Source organism: Carcharodon carcharias, chromosome 18 (assembly GCF_017639515.1).
Source record: "Carcharodon carcharias isolate sCarCar2 chromosome 18, sCarCar2.pri, whole genome shotgun sequence".
Lineage (NCBI taxonomy): Eukaryota > Metazoa > Chordata > Chondrichthyes > Lamniformes > Lamnidae > Carcharodon > Carcharodon carcharias.
In genome coordinates, this window is record NC_054484.1 from 44129594 (window position 1) to 44151191 (window position 21598).

At 39.1% G+C, this 21598-nt stretch overlaps 1 protein-coding gene across 1 annotated transcript; it reads left to right on the forward strand.

The window, feature by feature from the left end:
• The first annotated feature begins 8 nt into the window (after nt 1–8).
• Nucleotides 9–21213, forward strand: rabl3 (RAB, member of RAS oncogene family-like 3). Its single transcript, XM_041211990.1, has 8 exons — nt 9–249; nt 2156–2247; nt 9241–9370; nt 11663–11777; nt 12677–12827; nt 13853–13924; nt 15616–15654; nt 19135–21213. Exons 1-8 carry the CDS (start codon nt 204–206, stop codon nt 19201–19203), a joined length of 714 nt encoding a protein of 237 aa, XP_041067924.1. The 5' UTR covers nt 9–203; the 3' UTR covers nt 19204–21213.
• The last annotated feature ends 385 nt before the right edge of the window (nt 21214–21598 follow it).

A 21598-nucleotide genomic window follows, 5' to 3' on the forward strand; every position in this document is an offset into this window, starting at 1 on the left:
CGGTGGCTGGCGGGTACGTCACGGCGTTGGCGCTTCGCGCTGTTGGAGGAGTCGGTCTGGATCGTAGCTGTGACCGATAGGCTATCAGCCACTCAGAGAGTGAAGGCTGATTGATTCTTGTCTCTCTGCTCGGGAAATACTGTTTAAAACCTCACACGGCAATCCGAGGGGGAGGCTGGGGTTAAGGTGAAGGTGTTAGTGACATGGCGTCTTTGGAGCGAGTAAAGGTGTTGGTGTTGGGGGATTCAGGTAAAGGTTCAGACCCAGTTTACCTTCTAAGAGTGGCTAGGACAGGCCTGCAGGTGGTTACACATTGCCTATGGCAATTCCTCGGAAAGAACATTAAATGTATGAAGTTCCAGATTATTAAAAATTGATTATTCGGTTATGTCATCAATATATTGAAAATAGAGTTTTATCCACGATTATTACATATCCGGAACCATGCTCACTCGTTTTAGAAGTAGAATCTGTTCAATAATAAATTCAACTTCGTATTTTAAGTGGATTTCTAATCTTTGTGACCCTCAAATTGATTGGCAATATTGTTTTTTTCTACGTTAGCAGCCTCTACGTTAGTTTCACCTGTAATTTAACTCCTTTTTGACACTGGCTCTATAAACTGACCCATTGATGAGTGGTCCTGTCTGGGATATGGAAATATGCAGTGTTGGATGCTTGTACTGTACTCAGTTGTAAATTATTGATAGAATGATCCAAGCTGGTTAAATGTGAGAGATATGCAATGGAAACTAATTTTTATTGGCTTAATTTAATCAGAACCAAACACTTGTATTTAAATAGGGCCTTTCATCACCTCAAGGCATCCCAAAGTTTTCACAGCCAGTAGTATGGTCTTGAAGTGTTTTCACCACTGTAATGCAGAAGCATTATTCAGTCTGTGTACCACAAGCTCCCACAAACTGTACTGCACAAATAACGAAATAATCTGTTACCAAAGCATTGTTGAGCACCATGAATATGGATGAATTTTGAGGTGTTCCTAATGAACAAATCCAGCCATGCATCTCAATGTAATGTTCTGTGGACATAAATTCTCTCCCTTTATAACAAATAAAAATGACTAAACCTAATGTTAACCTTGGTCTAGTCCTGGCATTCTCATCCATGAATCAGGAGGTTGATGGTTCAGGTCCCACTTCAGAGACTTCAGTGTAAAATCAAAGCTGAGGGAATGCAGTATTGGTGGAACTTCAATCTTTCAGATAAGATATTTAAGCATGTCTGCTTCTACAGGTGAATGTAAAAGATCCTATGGGACTGCCTATAAAAGAGTTGGGAAATTCTTTTGGTGGCCTGTCAAACATTTATCACTCAACCAATACTATTGTTCGTGTTTGCACTGCCCAAAGGCTAGTTCATTATGTACTAATGCTTCATTCTGAACTATTTTCGTTGTTGTTTGCCACTCCAGGCAGGGTGAGGAAGGCAGGTCCTAAGTCTACCTTAGCTGGAATGGGAATAAAACCCTGCGATAAAAACAAAAAAACTGCGGATGCTGGAAATCCAAAACAAAAACAGAATTACCTGGAAAAACTCAGCAGGTCTGGCAGCATCGGCGGAGAAGAAAAGAGTTGACGTTTCAAGTCCTCATGACCCTTTGACAGAACTCACCTGCTGTTGGTGTTAATCTGAATCACATGCTAGCCAACTTAACTAACCAGCCCCCTTATAACCAATGCCACCAAAAACATCATTTGGTCATTATTAAGTTGTTGTTTATGTGAACTTGACTGGTGTTTCTCAACAATGACTACACCTTAAATGGGCTCAAATTGGCTGAGATATGAAAGGTTTTATATAAATACAAATTCTTCTATTTTTTTTCTTCACCACCACATTGGTGTTCTGAATATTGATCTTTTAAATTTCTGCTATTTTTAAAAGCCAGACCTGTATTCATAATTACTTTTCTTGCAAACAGTGCCTGATGTACAGCTGATTGCTAGTTAATCCTTTCATATCACTAGAATGCTGCATATGCTAGTAAAGTTTTTGCATGTATGTAAGATGATTTTTATTTATTAGTCTATGTGCATCATAGCACACAGTGCTGTTAAGATAATGCTGACAGCCAAAGATTAAATTATTTTATTCCATTTCTGTTTTCAGTCTGACTCTGTTTATTTTCCAGGAGTTGGGAAATCATCTCTTGTCCACTTGTTGTGCCACAACCAGGTGTTGGGAAATCCATCTTGGACAGTTGGATGCTCAGTTGATGTGAGGGTATGTGTGAGAGAGGACAGTCTGTTCATAAATGTGAAAGTTGATTTTTTTTTTCAATTGGTTCATTGGGTGCAGTCCCTTACTTTTGTCAGAGGGAAAACAGACTTGATTCAAATATCCTAGGTGTAACTGAGAATTTGTACTAGCTGATTTCAATGTACTGGGAATATTCTTGGCTTGGACTAGTTTGCTATTATGGAATTAAAGAATGGATGAATGTTGGAGATTTTCCCTAACATTACTCAATTTGCATTCAGAAGTTGGTTTAGGTGTCACTGAATAAAAGTGATAGGACCACTTTTTTCCTTCAACGCCCAACAACAATCTTTTCCTGATTATTTTTCTTACCCAAATAAAACTGCTTGCATTTAGTTTTTCTAAGACAATGGATGTAAATCTAACTTTCAGATACAAACCATTTTTTATAAAATTAAGAAAGCAGATTGTTTAAAAATGGTGGAAGCAATGAAATGTGTCCAGTGCACTATGTTTGCATACCTGAACACTGTGGATCACAAATACATTTGTACTATTAATGCTGTTAACACTTGAGCAGCATATTGTTGACCTTGAGAAGCATCTTAATACATCACACTCCATTGGCTGTGGGTAATGTCTAAGACTAAATCTCATCTAGCATGATTAAGCCTCAGCAGGAAATGACTTTAGCGTGACCAAAAGAAGAAAGTTAGATAGGAGATTGTTACAAATGCAAAGTTTTATAAGATTGATATGTTTTGGCTGTCTTTAATTTAGGGTAAAATGGAGGCATGAGGAGGGTCAAGTGAGCTATTCTGCTGACAACAAGCCTGGGTACTTGGTTGTTAAGGGGGGACCCAGGTTGTTTTACTGGGAAAAAGGTGCAAGATAGTAAACAATGGCCCAAGCAGCTGTGCTGATAGTGGATATACTGTTGGTCTCCAAGTCACGGGGGTGTGTTTTAGGAATATCAGGTCTTGTAAATGGTTATACTTTAAACCACATATTCAATTCCAAGATAGAATGTGGCTGGGGGGCTTTTTGGTGTGGGGTGGGGGTGGGTGGGGGGGTGGGGTGGTGGGCGTGGGGGGGGGGGTGGGGTGCGGGGAGGAGACAAGAAGATAGCTAATTAGCATTTCTACCTGGATACATGTGGTTCAGAGTAGTTGAGAATAATCAGGCAGCTGAATCTGTGGGTTGAAGAAGGAGAATTCCAGTTTGTTGGGACTTTAGTTTTTGAACTTCCTGTATAGGATGGCGGAACTGCACCTAAACACAACACACACCAGGAGATATATGAGTGTGAATTTAAAATTAATAAACTCCCAGTACAGTGGAGAGATCTGCAATGAGGTATTTTGAGGAGGAGTTAAGTATGATATGAAGAGTATGAAATAAAAGGCTCAATGAGTGATGTGGGGAGAGAGATAGTGATGGAGTAAAAGGAAAAGAGATACAGAGAAATAAGTGAGTCAAGCTTGCAGTGTTTATAGCAATATTGTGAATCATCAGTTGGGTCTTGAGAACTAATGTGCTAATTAGATTCTAAGAATATGATGTTGATCAACACCTGGTTGAGGTGAGACTAGAACTGTTATTTTCCACATTAAAATCTTCTTAGATAAAGAAGGGGAATGAAGTGGAGGAGTGAGTCTTTTGTAAAATTACAGATACAATCCGCTATCTTGGAAGTACACTATAGGCTGCTGAATAGTGGAAAAGACAACCAGAATATGAGAGAGGCTATTTACAGTTTGCAGTAACAACAGTTGTAATAATTGCAATAACTACCTTAAGACTAATAAAACTATAATCTATGGTCTACAAGGAGAGCTTCTTTAAATTGTCGTGACTGTTTCTCCCTAGTCAGTATATTGCGTGTTAAGTAAGGAATTATACACTGTTATGTCTGACTCTAGTAAGACAAGTAAGCAACCTGAAAGTAGAACACTTGGCAAATTAATCTCACGATGAAGAAAAAAATAGTGTCAAAGTTAAAGGTGTTGGACTAGAAGTTGGGTATCAATGGTGGGAAAGAGGACATAGCACAGACTAATTGGTTTTAAAAAAATAGCAGATGAAACTGTGGATGAGAAGTAAGAATTACTTAAGTGTGAGGTGGATAAAGTAAGTGTGTCAGGCAGGGATGCATGGATAAATGGAGAAGCTGTATAAACGAGAATGGAGATAAAAAGATGATAATTCGAAAGAAATAAAAGAAGGAAAGTGAATATGAATGTTCAGCATATAAGAAAGTGATAGAAGCTTTTATATGTATATAAGTAAGAGGATAATTAAAGAAGGGATGATACTACTTTGGGAACGATGGGGAAAATTTCTACTGAAATGCAATAGCAAAATTGCTTGACAAATATATTACCTCTGTTTTTACAGAGCAAGATGAATGTGGGACTTCAGAAATAGTTAAAGCAAATATGGGCAAGACAGTATAGGAGATAAATAATAAATGGATCATTCTGAAAGTAGAAAACTCATTACATGGGTAGGCTGAAAACTTTGAGAAGTTAATAGCAAAATATTGTTTACACTGTTTGGGAAATCAGAAGAAAGAGATACAAATTTGAGGTCATCACTGGAAAGCATTGGAAATAGTTTGTCTTTATTTATTCTTTCTAAATCCTTCATGAATTCAAGTGCCTCTATTCAATCTTCTCTTACTTAGCCTTCTCTGCTCTAAAGTGAACAATCCCAACTTTTCCAGCCTATCTACAAAACAATCCATTCGTGAAACTATTCCAGTAAATCTCTTCTGTACCCTCATCAAAGCCTCCACATCATTCGGCAAGTCTTGGGTCCAAAATTGGACACAGTACTCCAGCTGGGGCTGAACTAATGTTTTTATATAGGTTTAGCATAATTTCCTGGCTTTTGTGTTCTATGTCTTCATTTATTGTTGGATTTATTGACCCCCTTGTTAATATTTCCTGCATAATCAAAGATTGTGCACCAACATCCCAGATATCTCCCTCCTTTTGTGCTCCCCTGCCTTAAAATTATGCCATTTAGAATGCAGTGCCTCTCCTTATTCTTCCTACCAAATGAATTGCCTTATATTTTTGTGTTGAATTTGATCTGCCATATATCCTCCCATTCCACCAGCCTACCTGTGCCATCTTGGAGTCTATTACTATCTTACTCATTCTACTATGCTTCGTGGTTTTATGTCATCAAATTTTGAAATGGTGTTCTGCACCTGCAAGCCCAAGTCAGTAATGTGCATTAAAAACAGTAATGAACCCAAGGAACTCCACTGTATACCACCCATGGACTTCAGTTTTGCTAACAAGCCTAATATGTGGTTCATTTGAAAGTCCATATCCGCAACAATGACTACACTTCCCTTATTCACCATATCAAAATTCCTTTACCAAGTTTGTCAAACATGACTTTCCTTTAATAAGTTTGTGCTGGATCTCCTTCATTCATTAGTCCCCCAAGTAGAGTTAATTTTCTTTCAGAGGTTTTTTTAAAAACTTCCCCATCTCCAATGTTAAACTGATTGTCTGCAATTGCCAAGTTTGCCTTCTCCCCTACTTTGAACAGGGCTGTAACATTTGCAATCCTCCAACCTTTTATTTAAGGATAAATATTTGACAACATTTTCTAAATCTGAGAAGTTTTTGCATAATTATTTTACTGTAGTTAACTATAAATTCTTAGCTAAAGAATGGATACATGCAAGCTGCTACACCAGTATCTCATGGAGTTTTCAGTTTTAAAAAATTGTGGTGGTGATACTGGCCATGCTGGCTGATTTTAATTTTCGTTCGTGGGATGTGGGTGTCACTGGCATTTATTGCCCATTGCTAATTGCCATTGAGAAGGTGGTGGAGAGCTGTGTTCTTGAGCCGCTGCAGTCCTTGCGGTGTAGGTACACTCACAGTGCTGTTAGGAAGGAAGTTCCAAAATTTTGACCCAGCAACAGTGGAAGAATAATGACATAGTTCCAAGTCAGGATCGTTGAGACTTGGAGGGGAACTTGCAGGTAGTGATGTCCCCATGCATTCGCATACCCTTTTTCCTTATGGATGTAGAGGTCACAGATTTGGAAGGTGCTGTCGAAGAAGCCTTGGTGAGTTGCAACCGTGCATCTTGTGGATAGTACACATTGCTGCCACTGTGCATTGGTGGTGCGGGGAGTGAATATTTAAGATGGTAGCTGGCATGCCAATCAAGCGGGCTGCTTTGCCCTGCATGGTGTCCAGCTTTTTGAGTATTCTTGGAGCTGCGCTCATCCAGGCAAGTGGAGAGTCTTCCATCACACTGTTGACTTGTGCTTTGTAGCTGGTGGACAGGCTTTGGGGAGTCAGGAGATGAGCTAATCTCCACCAAATTCGCAGCCTCTGACCTGCTCTTGCACTTAAATGGCCGGTCCAGTTTGGTTCCTGGTAAATGGTAACCCCCAGGATGTTGATAGTGGGGGATTCAGTGATGGTAATGACATGAATGCTAAGGAGAAGTAATTTGATTTTCTCCTGTGGGAGATGGTCATTGCCTAGCACTTGTGTGGCGTGAATGTTTGCTGCTTATCAGCCCAGCCTGAATATTGTCCAGGTCTTGCTGCAAATGGATACAGACTGCTTCAGTATCAGAGGAGTCACAAAAGGTACTAAACATTGTGCAATCATCTGCAAATATCCCACTCTGACTTTATAATGAAAGGAAGATCTTTGAAACAGCTGAAGATGGTTGGGCCTAGGACACTACCCTGAGAAACTCCTGCATTCATGTCCTGTGACTGAGATGATTGACCAGCAACAACCATAACCATCTTCCTTTGTGCTAGATATGACTCCAACCAGTGGAGAGTTTTCCCCTGACCCCATTGACTTCAGTTTCGCTAGGGCTCCTTGAAGCCACACTCAGTCAAATGTGGCTTTGATGTCAAGGGCAGTCACTCTCACCTCAGGAGTTCAGCTCTTTGTTCATGTTTGAACCGAGACTGTAATGAGGTCAGGAGTTGAGTGACCTGGCAGAACCCAAACTGAGCATCAGTGAACAGGTTATTACCTAGTAAGTTGCTTGATAGCACTGGTGATGACCCCTCCCTTCATTTTACTGATGATCGAGAATAGACTGATGGGGCAGTAAGTGGCCGGGTTGGATTTGTCCTGCTTTTTGTGAATAGGACATACCTGGGCAATTTTCCACATTGCCGGTGGATGCCATTCTTGTAGCTGTACTGGAATGGCTTGGCTAGGGTTGCAGCTAGGTTTGGAGCACACTGTCTTCTGTATTATTGCTGGAACGTTGTCACAGTCCATAGCCTTTGCAGTATCCAATGCCTTCAACTGTTTCTAGATATCACATGTAGTGAAGCAAATTGGCTAAAGTCTGGCTGGGGACGTCTGGAGGAGGCTGGGATGAATCATCCACTCGGCATTTCTGGCTGAAGGTGACTGCAAATGCTTCAGCCTTGTCTTTTGCCCTGATGTGCTGGGCTTGGCCATCATTGAGGATGGTGATATTTGTGGCAACGCCTCCTCCAGTTAGTTGTTTAATTGTCCACCACCACTCACAACTGGATGGAACAGGACTGCAGAGCTTAGATCTGATCCATTGGTTGTGGGATTGCTGAGCTCTATTGCATGATGAAGACTTGTGCTTCAGAACTTGCCATGCCCCTAGCCAAGCTGTTCCAGTAGAGCTACAACACTGGCAACTACCCGACTATTTGGAAAATTGCCCAGTTACGTCCTGTACACACAAAGCAGGACAAATCCAACCCGGCCAATAACCGCCCCATCAGTCTACTCTCGATCATCAGTAAAGTAATGGAAGGGGTCAACAACAGTGTTATTAAGAAGCACTTGCTTAGCAATAGCCTGCTTGCTGACACCCATGGACAAAAGAGCTGAACTCCCGAGGTGAGGTGAGAGTGACTGCCCTTGGTATCAAGAGCCCTAGCAAAACCGGAGTCAATGGGAATTGGAGAAAACTCTCCACTGGTTGGAATCATACCTAGCACAAAGCAAGATGGTTGTGGTTGTTAGAGGTCAGGCATCACCCCTTGACATTCGATGGCATTACATTCACTGAATCCCCCATTAGCAACATCCCGGCAGTTACCATTGACCAGAAACTGAACTAGGCTAGCCATATAAATACTGTTGCTACAAGAGCAGGTCAGAGGCTAGGAATTCTATGACGAGTAATTTACTTCCTGCCTCCCCAAGACCTGTCCACCATCCACAAGGCACAAGTCAGGAGTATGATGGAATACTCCCCATTTGCCTGGATGAGTGCAGCTCCCACAATACTCAAGAAGCTTGACACCGTCCAGGTCAAAGCCCACTTGTTTGGCACCACATCCGTAAACGTTCACTCCCTCCACCACCAATACACAGTAGCAGCAGTGTGTACCACATTCCAAGCCCACAACCAGTATCATCTAGAAGGGCAAGGGCAGCAGATAGATGGGAACACCACCACCTGGAAGTTCCCCTCCAACTCACTCACCATCCTGGCTTGGAAATATATTGCCATTCCTTCACTGTTGTTGGGTCAAAATCCTGGGACTCCTTTCCTAAAAGCACTGTGGGTGTTCCTACACCACATGGACTGCATGTGAGATGGCAGCTCACCACCACCTTCTCAAGGGCAACCAGGGATGGGCAATAAATGCTGGCCCAGCCAGCGAAGCCCATATCCCATGAATGAATTAAAAAAATGCTGCCTCTGATGTTTGGCATGTGTTGTAGCTACACCAGGTTGACACCTTATTTTTGGGTATCTGCTCCTGGCATACCTTCCTGCACTCTTCATTGAACCAGGGTTGATCTCCTGGCTTGATGGTAATGGTAGAGGGGGATATACCAGGCCACAAGATTACAGATTACGGTTATATACAATTCTACTACTGCTGAAGGTCCACAGTGCCTCTTAGATGCCCAGTTTTGAGTTGCTGGATCTGTTTGAAATCTATCCCAATAACTACAGGAATTGGTGGCTTTTGTGGAGTTTGTATACATTTTGTTTCTCTCTTTACCTCAGGTTCATGACTATAAAGAAGGCACCCCAGCTGAGAAAACTTACTACATTGAACTGTGGGATGTTGGTGGATCTGTGGGCAATGCCAGCAGTATTAAAAGTACTAGAGCTGTATTTTACAACTCTGTGAATGGTATGGACAATACTTTCGCTATTGTGTTTTTGTCTGTAATTATGTGTAAATCTAGTTCTTTTTTAATCCGTTTCTTAAACGTTTTTCCTTAAAATTATAGAATGTTGCTGCAAAGGAACAGGTCATACAGTCCATCAAATCTGTGCTAGTGTTTCGCTCTCTTGCTTCAAGAGCAACTACCTATAAGCCTTTTAAAATTCATGGACTCTATCAACCTGTAACTTGTGCCTGGACCAAACGTTTCCTATAAAACCATATAGAAAATACTCCAATGTTACATTTCAGCCCTATTTTTCAAATCATATAGTGATACAGCTATTTTATATTATTTTAACATTGATCCTAAGTGGTCCTTTACTATGTATTTTGGATTTTAATCTTTTTAGATATTAATTCAAATCAGGATTGTTTTCTTTTGTCCTAAAATGCAATATGGACCATTCACTTATGTAAATGTTTTGAGATGTTGTCCTCATACTCCAATCTCGTACTTTTTGGACATAAAAAAACTTGTGTGACACTTTTCTTAAAAATAGATTAAACAGATAAAATGAATGCAATTTTCTGTTGGTTCTTATAAAACTTAACTGATGTAAGGATTTCCTTAAGTGAAGAAAGATAATTTATATTTACTTAGCACGCTCTCATGTACTTGAGATTTCCAAAGTGCTTCACATCCATACGATATGTTGTCACTGTAATTAACCCCCAGTTTACCCTTGGACAGCATTGCAATTAAACCATGTGTTAAAAGAACATGGTAGGTAACACATGCTGGCACTTGACAACAGAACAGTATATTGTGCATTACCTGATATAATGCCTCATGAAACAATACATCTTCTAACTTAAATAAATAAAAACAAAAAACTGCGGATGCTGGAAATCTAAAACAAAAACAGAATTACCTGGAAAAACTCAGTAGGTCTGGCAGCATCGGCGGAGAAGAAAAGAGTTGACGTTTCGAGTCCTCATGACCCTTCGACAGAACTAAGTAGATATAGGAAAGGGGTGAAATACTAGGTCCTACTTGTTTTAATATTTTCTACATCAAGTCAGTTCACATTTGGATTTTGATTTTGTTTAATGCAGATCTTCATTCCATCCTGTTATCAGTTGATATTCTTTTACAAAAAAAATGATTGGATTGTGTAAACACTCCCTAATAGACCACACATTGTTGTAATTTACCCAGCGTGAGTATATAAGAGCATTATACATACAAAAGTATGTATGAAGTTTGTAATTAAACCTGTATTTAGAGATGTCTTGAAAAACTTCACATTACAAATATACAGCTGTGAGTGGGTGTTTCTGACATTTGCCTTTAGAAGCACTGGCAATTTAATGCAATTAGTAGCATTCTCATTTCTAAATCAGCAGGTTGAGAGTTTGAGCCCCACACCAGCATCAGGAAACACAATCTAGGCTAACGCTGAGGGAGTGTTTTATTCTTGGAGATACAGTATTTTTGTTGTAATAATTTAATATCCTAATACAAAGGTATATAACACAAGGCCAAACTAGCAACAGCTGAAAATTATCACCTAATTTGGATTTTAAAAAATATTTTTTCATGGGACATGGGCGTTGCTGGCAGGGTCAGCATTTGTTGCCCATTCTAATTGCCATTGAGAAGGTGAGGTGGTAATGGGTCGCCACCTTGAACCTCTGCAGTCCATGTGGTGTAGGTACAACTACAGTGTTGTTTGGAAAGGAATTATAGATTTTTGGCCCAGTGGCATTGAAGGAACAGCGACATGGTTCCAAATCAGGATGATGCCTGGCTTTGAAGGGAAACTTACAGGGGGTGGTATTCCCGTCTGTCTGCTGGTAGAGATCAAGGATTTGGAAGGTGCTGACGAAGAAGGCTTGGCAAATTGCTACAGTGCATCTTGTATATGGCACACACTGCTGCCACTTGTGCACCAATGATGGAGTGAGTGAATGTTTTAGGTGGTGGTTGGGGTGCTGATCAAGCAGCTGCTTTGTCCAGGATGGTGTTGAGCTTCTTGAGTATTGTTGGAATGGCACTTATCCAGGCAAGTAGAGAGTATTCTACCACACTCCTGACTTGCGTCTTGTAGATGGCGGACAGGCTTTAGGAAGTCATTACTTTTTTTGTATTTTTTCTTTCTGTTGCAATATTGATTAACATGGACTTTCTATTGAAAAGTCCCATCCTTCTGCATGGTTAGCCCAACAATAGCATTATGACTGCATGGCAGGAGCAGTTAAATGGTCTTATTTTTATAAATATCTTTTCTGTTTATCTTTTATTTGTTCTTAAAGGTGTAATATTAGTGCATGACTGTACGAACAAAAAATCATCCCAGAATCTGTATCGGTGGTCATTAGAAGCTTTAAATAAGGACTCCTCTCCAACTGGAGTCATAGTAACGAATGGGTAAGTCGTGCTTTCATTTATTTTTTGCTGTCTGCAAGCAGTAACAATACACTTACTGGAATATTCTTTTTGTTAACTTAAGAGTTTTAAGTATGTACTATATTACATTCAACTAAAATATGATAAATAGTTAACAAGAAATACCTATAAATGACTAGGTTGATCTCCTGTAGTGTTGCACATCTGTAATCATGATTAAATTGAATTTTTCATGTTCAAGGGAAAAGGAACCTGTCTAAGGGATGGGAAAGGGGAGGCAGAATGGCATGGAGTTGGGAGTGCGGAAGTGGGGAAAGGAGGGAGGCAGGTGTCGAAAAAGGGTAGAGGTGGAGGAAGAAGTGGAGAGTGGGACATTGTAGAGGGTAACATTCAGTGGATTGCATCCCTCACCTGGGAAATCCTGTCATTGCAAGGGGTGAGGAAAGCCAATGATCAAAAACTTTAGACAGCAGGGGCAAATGGTAAAAGGAGTGAATTCTGATCAGTGGGATATGAGGATTGAGGCATGGAAGCCATTCATTTAGGGGAGGCGAATACTAATTAAGTGGAGGGGGAGAGATGAGTTTGGTGGGTGATTACTTTTGAAGGGGGAAATAAAGCTTGGTAGGCATAGCCTCTGAGGGGAAACTGCAGCAAGTGGAGGAGGTGGGTGGCGGGGGTGTTGGAAGAAGGGATTTGCAACCAATGAGAGTGTTAAAATGGGAATTGCAGTGATATAACAGAGAAAATGCACGGTGAACAAAAACCAATTTGAGCTAGATCGGATGCAGGAAGAGCCGAGTGCAATCCATGACTTGTTTCACAATTCCTACTCTACAAAAAATAAAAGTTGATTTGATGCAATGGCAAGTTTTATATGGGTTGTGTAGAAGTCAAAAGTCAATCCTTTTTTCCCAAAGGGACTATGATCGTGAACAGTTTGCGGATAACCAGATTCCATTATTGGTGATTGGTACTAAGTTGGACCAAATTCATGAAACTAAAAGGAATGAGGTTTTGACAAGGACTGCATTCTTGGCAGAGGACTTCAATGCTGAAGAAATTAACCTGGTACATGCTTTTTATCCCTATGATTCAAATTTATTAAAGCAAAATTTACTTCTACTAGAGCAGAGCTTATAGGAGTGAAGATAGATTTAGAAAATTATTTTTACTATATCAAGTTTATATTTGATGATTAGTGTAATTATTATACAATCTGGATGGACTGGGCCAAATTAGATCTCGAACCTTATATCCAAGAAGGCTATAATGGTTTGGTCTTCGGTCATGCTTTGATGATTTAGTGTGAAGATAAAGGGTTAATTTTGATTTCTTAATAACTGCTTCCATTACATGAAAAAGTCTCAAGTTTAAAATTTAACTATCTCAAATATAATTAAAAAGCATTCCAACACAATATCATGTTTTTATTCATATTTTTCAGCCAAGACTATCCATGTACACATGTCTATTTCCAAGCAGCGTGATCACTGGATAGTGTTTTGTACAAGAGAATATGTTTGACTTGTACTCCTTCTCAATTCGCAGACCCTGAGGCCAACTCCAGAGCCTCCACCCAAACCATGGGTTTGTGTCATTCATGATCTGCATAACCGTGTACCATATCATGGGGTGCATCAGGACAGCCTTAGCTGTCAGCCATTTTACATAAAGATGGATTTATATGAATGTTGAATTAATATACTAGAAATGTAGTGGTATCTTATTTCAAAATAGGTCTCCAAATAGTAAAGAACTGTAATTCTCTAAGTGATCCCAAAGAAATTCAGTGTTACAAAAATGGGAATTGGGAATATGATGTAACCCAATTTACATAAAGTTGAATAATTACTGGCAGCGTCTGTGGAGAGAGAAAGAGTTAATGTTTCAGGTCAATGACCTTACATGAGAACCCTGATGTAAGGTCCTTGACCTGAAACATTAACCCTTTCTCCACAGATGCTGTCAGACCTGCTGAGTATTTCCAGTATTTCTGTTACATTTCAGATTTCCAGCATTTTCAGTATTTTGCTTTTGCTTAAATAATTACTATTGGATTGCTCTCTTATTGACTTTTCTACTGCTTGCCCTAGGATTGTACCAATCCACGGTATTTGGCTGCAGGATCTTCCAATGCTGTGAAACTGAGCCGATTTTTTGATAAAGTAAGTTTTTACAATCTTGCTGTATCTAACCTTGTAATTCCTTTGTATCACATGAATAATCAATGAATTGAAACTCTCAATGAGCAGCTACCATTTGCCAGATGTTCTAATAAAATCATACAATGCTCTTGGGAAGTCTCAGCCTTGAGAACCTCAATTATTGAAATAATTTGATGGGAACTTAATCTTTTAATTATGATGCATGGACTATTTTATAACTGCATTCAATATTGGGAAGATCAAAACCATTGTCTGGCCCCTGCCACAAACTCCCTGGGCACCAAATCTAGACCTCTCCCTGGCAACTGTCTGAGGCTGAACCTGAATCTACTCTGGATCTACTCTGCTGGTAGTGATTTTTTAAAAAATAGAATATTATTAAATCTCTGCACACGACAAAGATCTTGTTGCCATTAACAAGTACAATCTAATGGTAACTTTTGCTTCTTCTATCTTTTAACAGCACTTCAGAAATATTTTGAGATTTGTTCAGGGCAAGTCTACAGAAATTAAGAATTCCAAAGCCTGTCAGTAGTGGAGTTGGCAAAATTGCCACTTATCCGTCATTGCCTTTTCTTGAACTGGATTTGTTTTGGGAGCAAGGGTGGATGATGAAAAGTTACCCCTAATAGTTTTATTGTAACTATGCTTGTTAATATTGAAATGTAAAACTACAGTGGGTCCTGGTATTTAGATTGTGTCAAATTCTGAATGGATCTGCAGCAAGGACCCTAATACCTATGTTATTGTCAGAGAATCTGATTAAGAGTTTAATTGTGTTCTTACAAAAAGTGTGAATAAAATAAGCTCTTCATTTTAAACTCTTGTGCGTTTTGGAATATTGGGGTGGGTTCACTCTATATACACTGGTATACTGCAAATTGCTCTTATTTGCAAAGCTGCTGTACCTTAGATCCTATTGGCCTGGATTTGTGGTCAGCGTTGAAGAAAGGGCATTTGCTGCTGACTGCGAAGAAAGCTGCTATTAAGATCTAGTGATCTCTGTGACTTGGTTTTCTCCTTTCCTGGTGGCATTTTAAAGGGGATGATTTTGTATGCAGCAGCAGTGCTGTCACTAAACGGGTAAGGAGCCAATCACATTGAAGTATTCATGCACCACAAGCCAGGAAGTTAAAAACACTTTCATATCCTTCACTTTTAAATTTTCAGACAGTGAAACAAATGATTTTGATTGGAATAAGAAAGAAGCTAAAATAAAGATAAACTTTTTTTTAAAAATATGGATTTTTTTCAATATGGAGAAATTTGACAGTCTGTAATGTATATATGTGTATGTGTGTATTCTAGATATTGATCATTGTAGCAAGTGAATAGCTCATGTCTTCTCAAACTATCACTTTCACTGCACCAATGACTTAATTTCTAAATTTTTCATTTTTAAATCTGGAGGATTTGTTGTAATATATGATCCTGCATCAAATCGCTTGCTGTGCTCAATATACTATCATTTTACTGTAACACAAAACATATTACTTCCTGGGAGAGAGAGAGTACAATGACGATGAGTGTTTATCAAGCTAGTAAATATCTTAATTACATGGTTCAAACAATCTTCTGAAACTCTGTCAAAAGATGCTGAATCATCTTTGTTCTCAAGTGGTTGCAGCACATATGTCTTGCTCTATCACTGTCGTGAGTGTAATAATAATTGTTCTGCTTTGTATTTTCAGGTAATAGAAAAGAGGTATTTTTCACGTGATGGTAATCAGGTTTGTACATCTTTAAATTTATGTTTTTTCTCCCAAACCAGACTCTACTTGCTTTGTTTCTCCCCCAATCTAGTGGTTTGGATAAGAAAATCAATGAGCACCAACCTCAGGATCAATTCAATCTCTGCTCAACATGATTTTTCAGAGCAGAACTTCAGCAATGTACCTCAGCTTCAGAAGAACATCCCCTGCTCAGTTATATTCCCTGCTTTGGCTCACCTAGTAGCACATTTGCCTATATGCCAGAAGGTTGTTGGCTGAATGCACACTCCAGGATTTGAACACTCAATCTTGCCTTATACTTCAACGCAGTACTCAGTGAGAGTTGCATTGTTGGAGATACCTTCTTTCTGAGGCATATTCAGGTGAAGTTAAATATCTTGTGGCATTCTTCAAAGAAAATCAATTTTTCAGATTTGCTGGCCATCATCTTTTTATCCAACCAAAATACATTAACTAGTCTCTCTCCTCGTTTGCTGTTTGTGAAATCTTATGTGCAGATTGACAGCTGTCTTTGCCTACATAACAATACTTCTAAAGTAATCCTTTAGATATGAAGCACCCAAACTTCCTGACAAAGATAAGGTGATGTACAAATGCAAGTTCTGACTATTCTTCCCAGTGAGATTTTTCCATTTTCGTTCTTTAATCAATTAAATTACAGAATAGCTGATAAGGTTGACTAATGGTTTTGCCTGTGTCACTGGAAACTGGATTGATATTACTCAATTAATTTCACCTGGGGACCTTGCAATTACAGGAGATTCAGGTGCTTGGCCTAAATAGCCAAGTGGTTATGGTACTGGGTTTGTAACCCTAAAATCAAGAGTTCAAATCTCACGGTGGCAAACTATGAAACAATGTAACTTCATCTGAAACAGATGGAAACGGGTTTGTACACTCAAAAGAGTTACAATCTTTGAGTGTCACATGGGCCTCCTGCTTCATCAGCACCCAGGCGACTTGGAGAAGGTGCTTCACAGCCGCAGGTAGGAGATGAGATCAAGAATTCAAATCTCACAATGGCAAACTATGAAAAACAATGTAACTTCATCTGAATAGGAACAGATGGAAACGTGTTTGTACTCGAAAGAGTTACAGGAGATTCAGTTTAATGCAAGTCCCAAAGATTAAGGACCAGTATGCAGTGCACTGCTGCAATATATTTTAAATGCTAATAAAATCACAATCTGTTTTAGTTACTGACTTTTATTTTAAAGTCAACTATAGAGTTCCATTCTTTCCATATCACTCTTTTCCCCCCTTTCTCGTCCTACTTCTTTCCAGCCATTATAAAACTGCTTGGTGGGACAACTATTTCTGAAATACACAATTCAAATTGGGGTGTTTGTCAAAGTAGTAGTTGTCGGTGCTAGGGACTCGTATTCAGTGCCAACATCAGGTACTCCCAGATCAGATGCAATACAGACCAGAAGTACAGTAAAGTTCCCTGAGCTGTGCCCCAACAATATGCGCAAACCCAGATCAGTGCTTTTTTCACTTTGCACAGTCGGCTTTTTAATGGTGAAATTTGTAGCTATGTTCCCGTTGCAAGTTAACTTGCAATCTCTGGATATAAAATTGACCAATAACTCAGGAAATCCCCACTAATTCTTCTATCTCAGCAGCTGAACCAATTTATTACCTGAATAGATGTTTGATGTTGATAATTTAATAACCACCAACTTTCAACAATGCTGATTTCATTTTTTTTTGTCTTGTTTCTGAGGCTATTTCTGTATCTTAGCCTTTTGCATTCAGCAAGGAAGAGTGCATGGTTTGTTGATTTTATTGATTATATGCTGATATCTTATTTGGACAAACAAATAATGTGATGTAGGGCATCTTCTCCTTAAGTAATTGTGAGCAGATGCTTGCAAGATGTCCAGCATGCCCCAGTGCGGGACGCCAGAGCTGAGGGTACTGGGAAACTACATAGAAACTACAGGCAAGTCTCATTGGGCTTTAAATTGAAGATTTCCTCATCATATAATTTGAACAACTTAAGTTTTTGAGTTTAGTGACATTGATCACTCTTGTAAACCTGCTTAGATTCCCTATGAATCAAAATGTGCCTTCATTTGCCCAGTAGCTAGTTGACTGTAGCAAGGTCTAGGGGTTGATCAGAAAATCCTTGACATGTTGCTCTGTCTTACTGAATACAGAAACATTTAAAAATTCTATCAGACCAAAGCTTAAGCCTTAAACTATTAAAGAAAGCTGGTCAAAGGTTAATCAAAGGAAAGAGTAGTGCTCAATATCTTATTTACAATAATTTCTGTATTTCCTTATAATGTGACTGAAACAGCTGAGCCTATGAAAAAAAATGCCATATTCCCTTCTATGGTGCTGTAATAATTATCTTTAAGAGCAGGGGAGCTCAGTCTGGTGTCTTAGCCAATATATGTATATCTCAATCGTAATCATTCAAAAAAAAATTCTGGGTATTATGGGAGGTTTGCACAGATTAACTGCTGCATTTTCTACATTACAACATTGACTACACTGTAAAATGCATTGACACATCTGTGGGTCATGAAAGTCTGACTTTTGTTCTTTCCTCTCCTGCTCTCCACTTGCCTATCCCTCTCCTGGAGGCAAAACTGTTATACTCACCAGTCAGCCTTTCCTGTAATTTCAATTCCCATACGCTTCTGGTTTGAGTAATGTGTCTCCTCCACTTACTAGGCAAGTTCAATATTTTGAAGACAAAGCCACGTTGCTCGTCAAATGTACCCATCCAGGAAAGTTAGGCAGCGTACCACGTTAGTTTTAAGTTACTGCATTAGCTCCCACAGGTGCTGCAGAATTTTTATTTGCTTTTTGTTTCTGCTGCATTATTTCAGCATCCCTCTGCTTTCTGGCTGCAGCAGTTAAACCATCATCCTTTCTTAACAAAAACAGAATTACCTGGAAAAACTTAGCAGGTCTGGCAGCATCGGCGGAGAAGAAAAGAGTTGACGTTTCGAGTCCTCATGACCCTTCGACAGAACTTCGCCGATGCTGCCAGACCTGCTGAGTTTTTCCAGGTAATTCTGTTTTTGTTTTGGATTTCCAGCATCCGCAGTTTTTTTGTTTTTATCATCATCCTTTCTTTCCTGTTTATTTTGTTCACTTGATTTTTTTGCATTTTTCTGACAATCGATTACCATGGGTCATCTGTCTCCATGACAGCCGAATCCACTCCTGCAAACTGCCCCTGGTGTCACAACCTGCAAGTTCAGCTCATTTTGTGCTTGAACAGTGGCAGTGCTGCACCATGCCTGAATTATTAGCCCCAGAGTTACTAAAAGAGAAAAATCTTTTTTGCCAAAATATGTGATTGCGTGAAGCAGAAGCCTCTGCATAGAAGAATTTTTCCTTTTACAACCCCAACACATCAAGTCAAGTTTTGATAATTGGGTCTGGGAACTGAGTTCGGATTGCATGATATAGGGAGAATCCTACAATTGTAATTTTTTAAAAATTACATAATTTCAGATTCCTGGTTTTGCTGACCGAAAGCGATTTGGAGCAGCAAGCACATTGAAGGTTCTTCATTATGATTAAGAAGAATGGTCATATTTTGTGCAGAATGGTGGCAAAAGGCTTCTGTTCAACTCTCAACATCACACACTGTACAGTTAAATATTTTAGAGAGAGAATTTCTTTTAAGGAATGGTTTACTACTTTTGCTTTTCCTATGAGGATACTTGAAAGTTATATTGTTCAAAAGATACATGTTTCAAATATCCTCTTCAGTCTATAAATTACACTTCATGAAATAATGTATATTTAGTATGGTGAGAACATTGTAGCAATCAAATGAACAGCAATATGAAATGATATGCAGTATAAAGATTGAATTCAAATTATCCAATAAGATTGAGCTGTGGAAGCTTTTATGCCATTATACAAATCTGAAGATGAAGACAAATTTAACTTTTGTCCAGTAAATGTTCTAAACCCTTTCATGCCTTAAGTTTCATTTGCAAAAGTTAATGTGCGTCTGAAGTATCTGGCTGAGCTTGAGTATTTATCTAGAATTGTCTAGAGACCTCTTCAGTCATAATTCCCAGGGGCTAGTGACACTCAAAATACATGTTCCTCAGGTGTTTGTAGGCTGAGAAAGAGGGGTAAACATTTATTAGAGATCTCTAATAAGCAGCCAAAGCTTTTTAAAGTGGTGGCTTCAACACTGTTTGAAGCGTGCTGTATGTAAACATGTGCACAAATATAGTTTTAAATCTTGCCTTGGGCAATAGACAATCATTCAATCAGCTAACTGCCTTCTTAGAAACAGAGCACAGCATCATCTGAAGTAATTGTTCTTCCTTAGGAGCAGAGTGTCTCCAAAATTATGTTTGCGAATTGCCAGTGTTTTAAATGGCCTGTAAGTTAGCACCTGTTGCCATTACTTTGTGATTTGAAAATTTCAGAAACAAAGGCAAAGCATACCTAATGAATTTCTTTTACCCTTGAATTAGTGTATTTTCAGCTGCTTTACCCAATTACCATACTTCCATTCTTGCTTGAAGGTGTTTGGACTATGGAGTACACAATCACCATTAGAGCTGCGTTATCAGTAAGGTACTGTTGAAGGGCAACACTGGTCCTTATTATTTCTAAATATTTCTTCTCCAACACCACATCTAGTAGCTATAAAACACTCCGCCTATCCCTGTGACTAAAATGGCGGACAGATAGGTTTGACCATTGAATTATAGAATGGTCACACCACAGAAGGTGGTCATTTGGCCTGTCATGTCCATGTAGGCTCTGTTTTATTTTGTTCATGTTTTATGTTAGACAATGGATAATTAAAGCTACCAGATCTCCAAAACATGTAATGGTTCCTTGAGTACAGAAGTAACATTTGGGTAATAAAAACAGTAAATGCTGGAAAAACTCAGCAAGTCTGACAGCATCTGTGGAGAGAGAAACAGAGGCTGGGATTTTCCAGCCTTATCGTGGTGGGAGCCGCTGCGGGAGATTTGGCAGCCCAGCCAAAAGTCCCTTGACTTTCAGTGGGACTGGACGATCATGGCGGTGGGTAGGGCCGGAAAATCCCACCCAGAGTTAATGTTTCGAGTTCATATGTATGGACCTGAAACGTTAACTCTGTTTCTCTTTCCACAGATGCTGCCAGACCTGCCAAGTCTTTCCATCGTTTTGTTTTTTTTTTCCAGACTTCCAACATCTGCAGTACTTTGTTTTTACTTTAGTAATATTTAAGTACCCATGTTTTGAAGCCTCATACCAATAATTCAACTTGTATGTTTAATGGGGAACCTCTGTTTCTCTGTAGTTACATAAATTGTATTGTGCAGTTTTGTTGTTGACTATGTACACTTGCTAAAGTTTCTCTTGTAAAACCAGGTATAAATGTTTATTGTAAATGTATTTATAATGCCTCCTAGAAATTGCTTTGAATGCACAGGGTGAAGAACTGAGGCATTCTATTTCTAAAGCTTGGATATGATTTTGAATTCATAATTTACAAAAAGAAATTAAAACTGGATGCTTGTTTTTGTAACAGCTCATTGTAAGAGAATTATTTATTAAATATTATTTACATTCTGTAGTTCTATAATTTGTTGAAAATCGATGCTGACTTAAAATGATTATAGTTTGAAAGTTGCAAAAGATAGTTGAAACAAGGTAAGTTTATTGGAGGAATGAATAGCTAAACACAGGATTTTTTTTGTATGTGGTATATTTGCTGAGAATGAAACATTTTCCATTTCAGCTACCCAGTATTAGTGTCAAACATTCCTAGGTCAGGTGGCAAGACAAGGCTACAATCCTATGCAGTTTTGAATGCTCTTCTAAAAGAATGCAAAACAGTTAATCTGATACTCCCCATGTTTCTCTTTCACCCCCCCACAGCCTTATTTGTGACCGCCAGGGATGATTTTTAATCATGTCCACATTTAACAGTTGAAAGAGCATTGTTAACAGAAGC

What these genes read in the sequence shown, in the direction of transcription:
- rabl3 (XM_041211990.1), top strand. Translation starts at nt 204, where the DNA reads ATGGCGTCTTTGGAGCGAGTAAAGGTGTTGGTGTTGGGGGATTCAG. An exon ending in GGAGTCATAGTAACGAATGG is followed by an intron (nt 11,778 to 12,676) that starts GTAAGTCGTGCT and finishes TTTTTCCCAAAG; the next exon opens with GGACTATGATCGTGAACAGT. An exon ending in TTTCACGTGATGGTAATCAG is followed by an intron (nt 15,655 to 19,134) that starts GTTTGTACATCT and finishes ACATAATTTCAG; the next exon opens with ATTCCTGGTTTTGCTGACCG.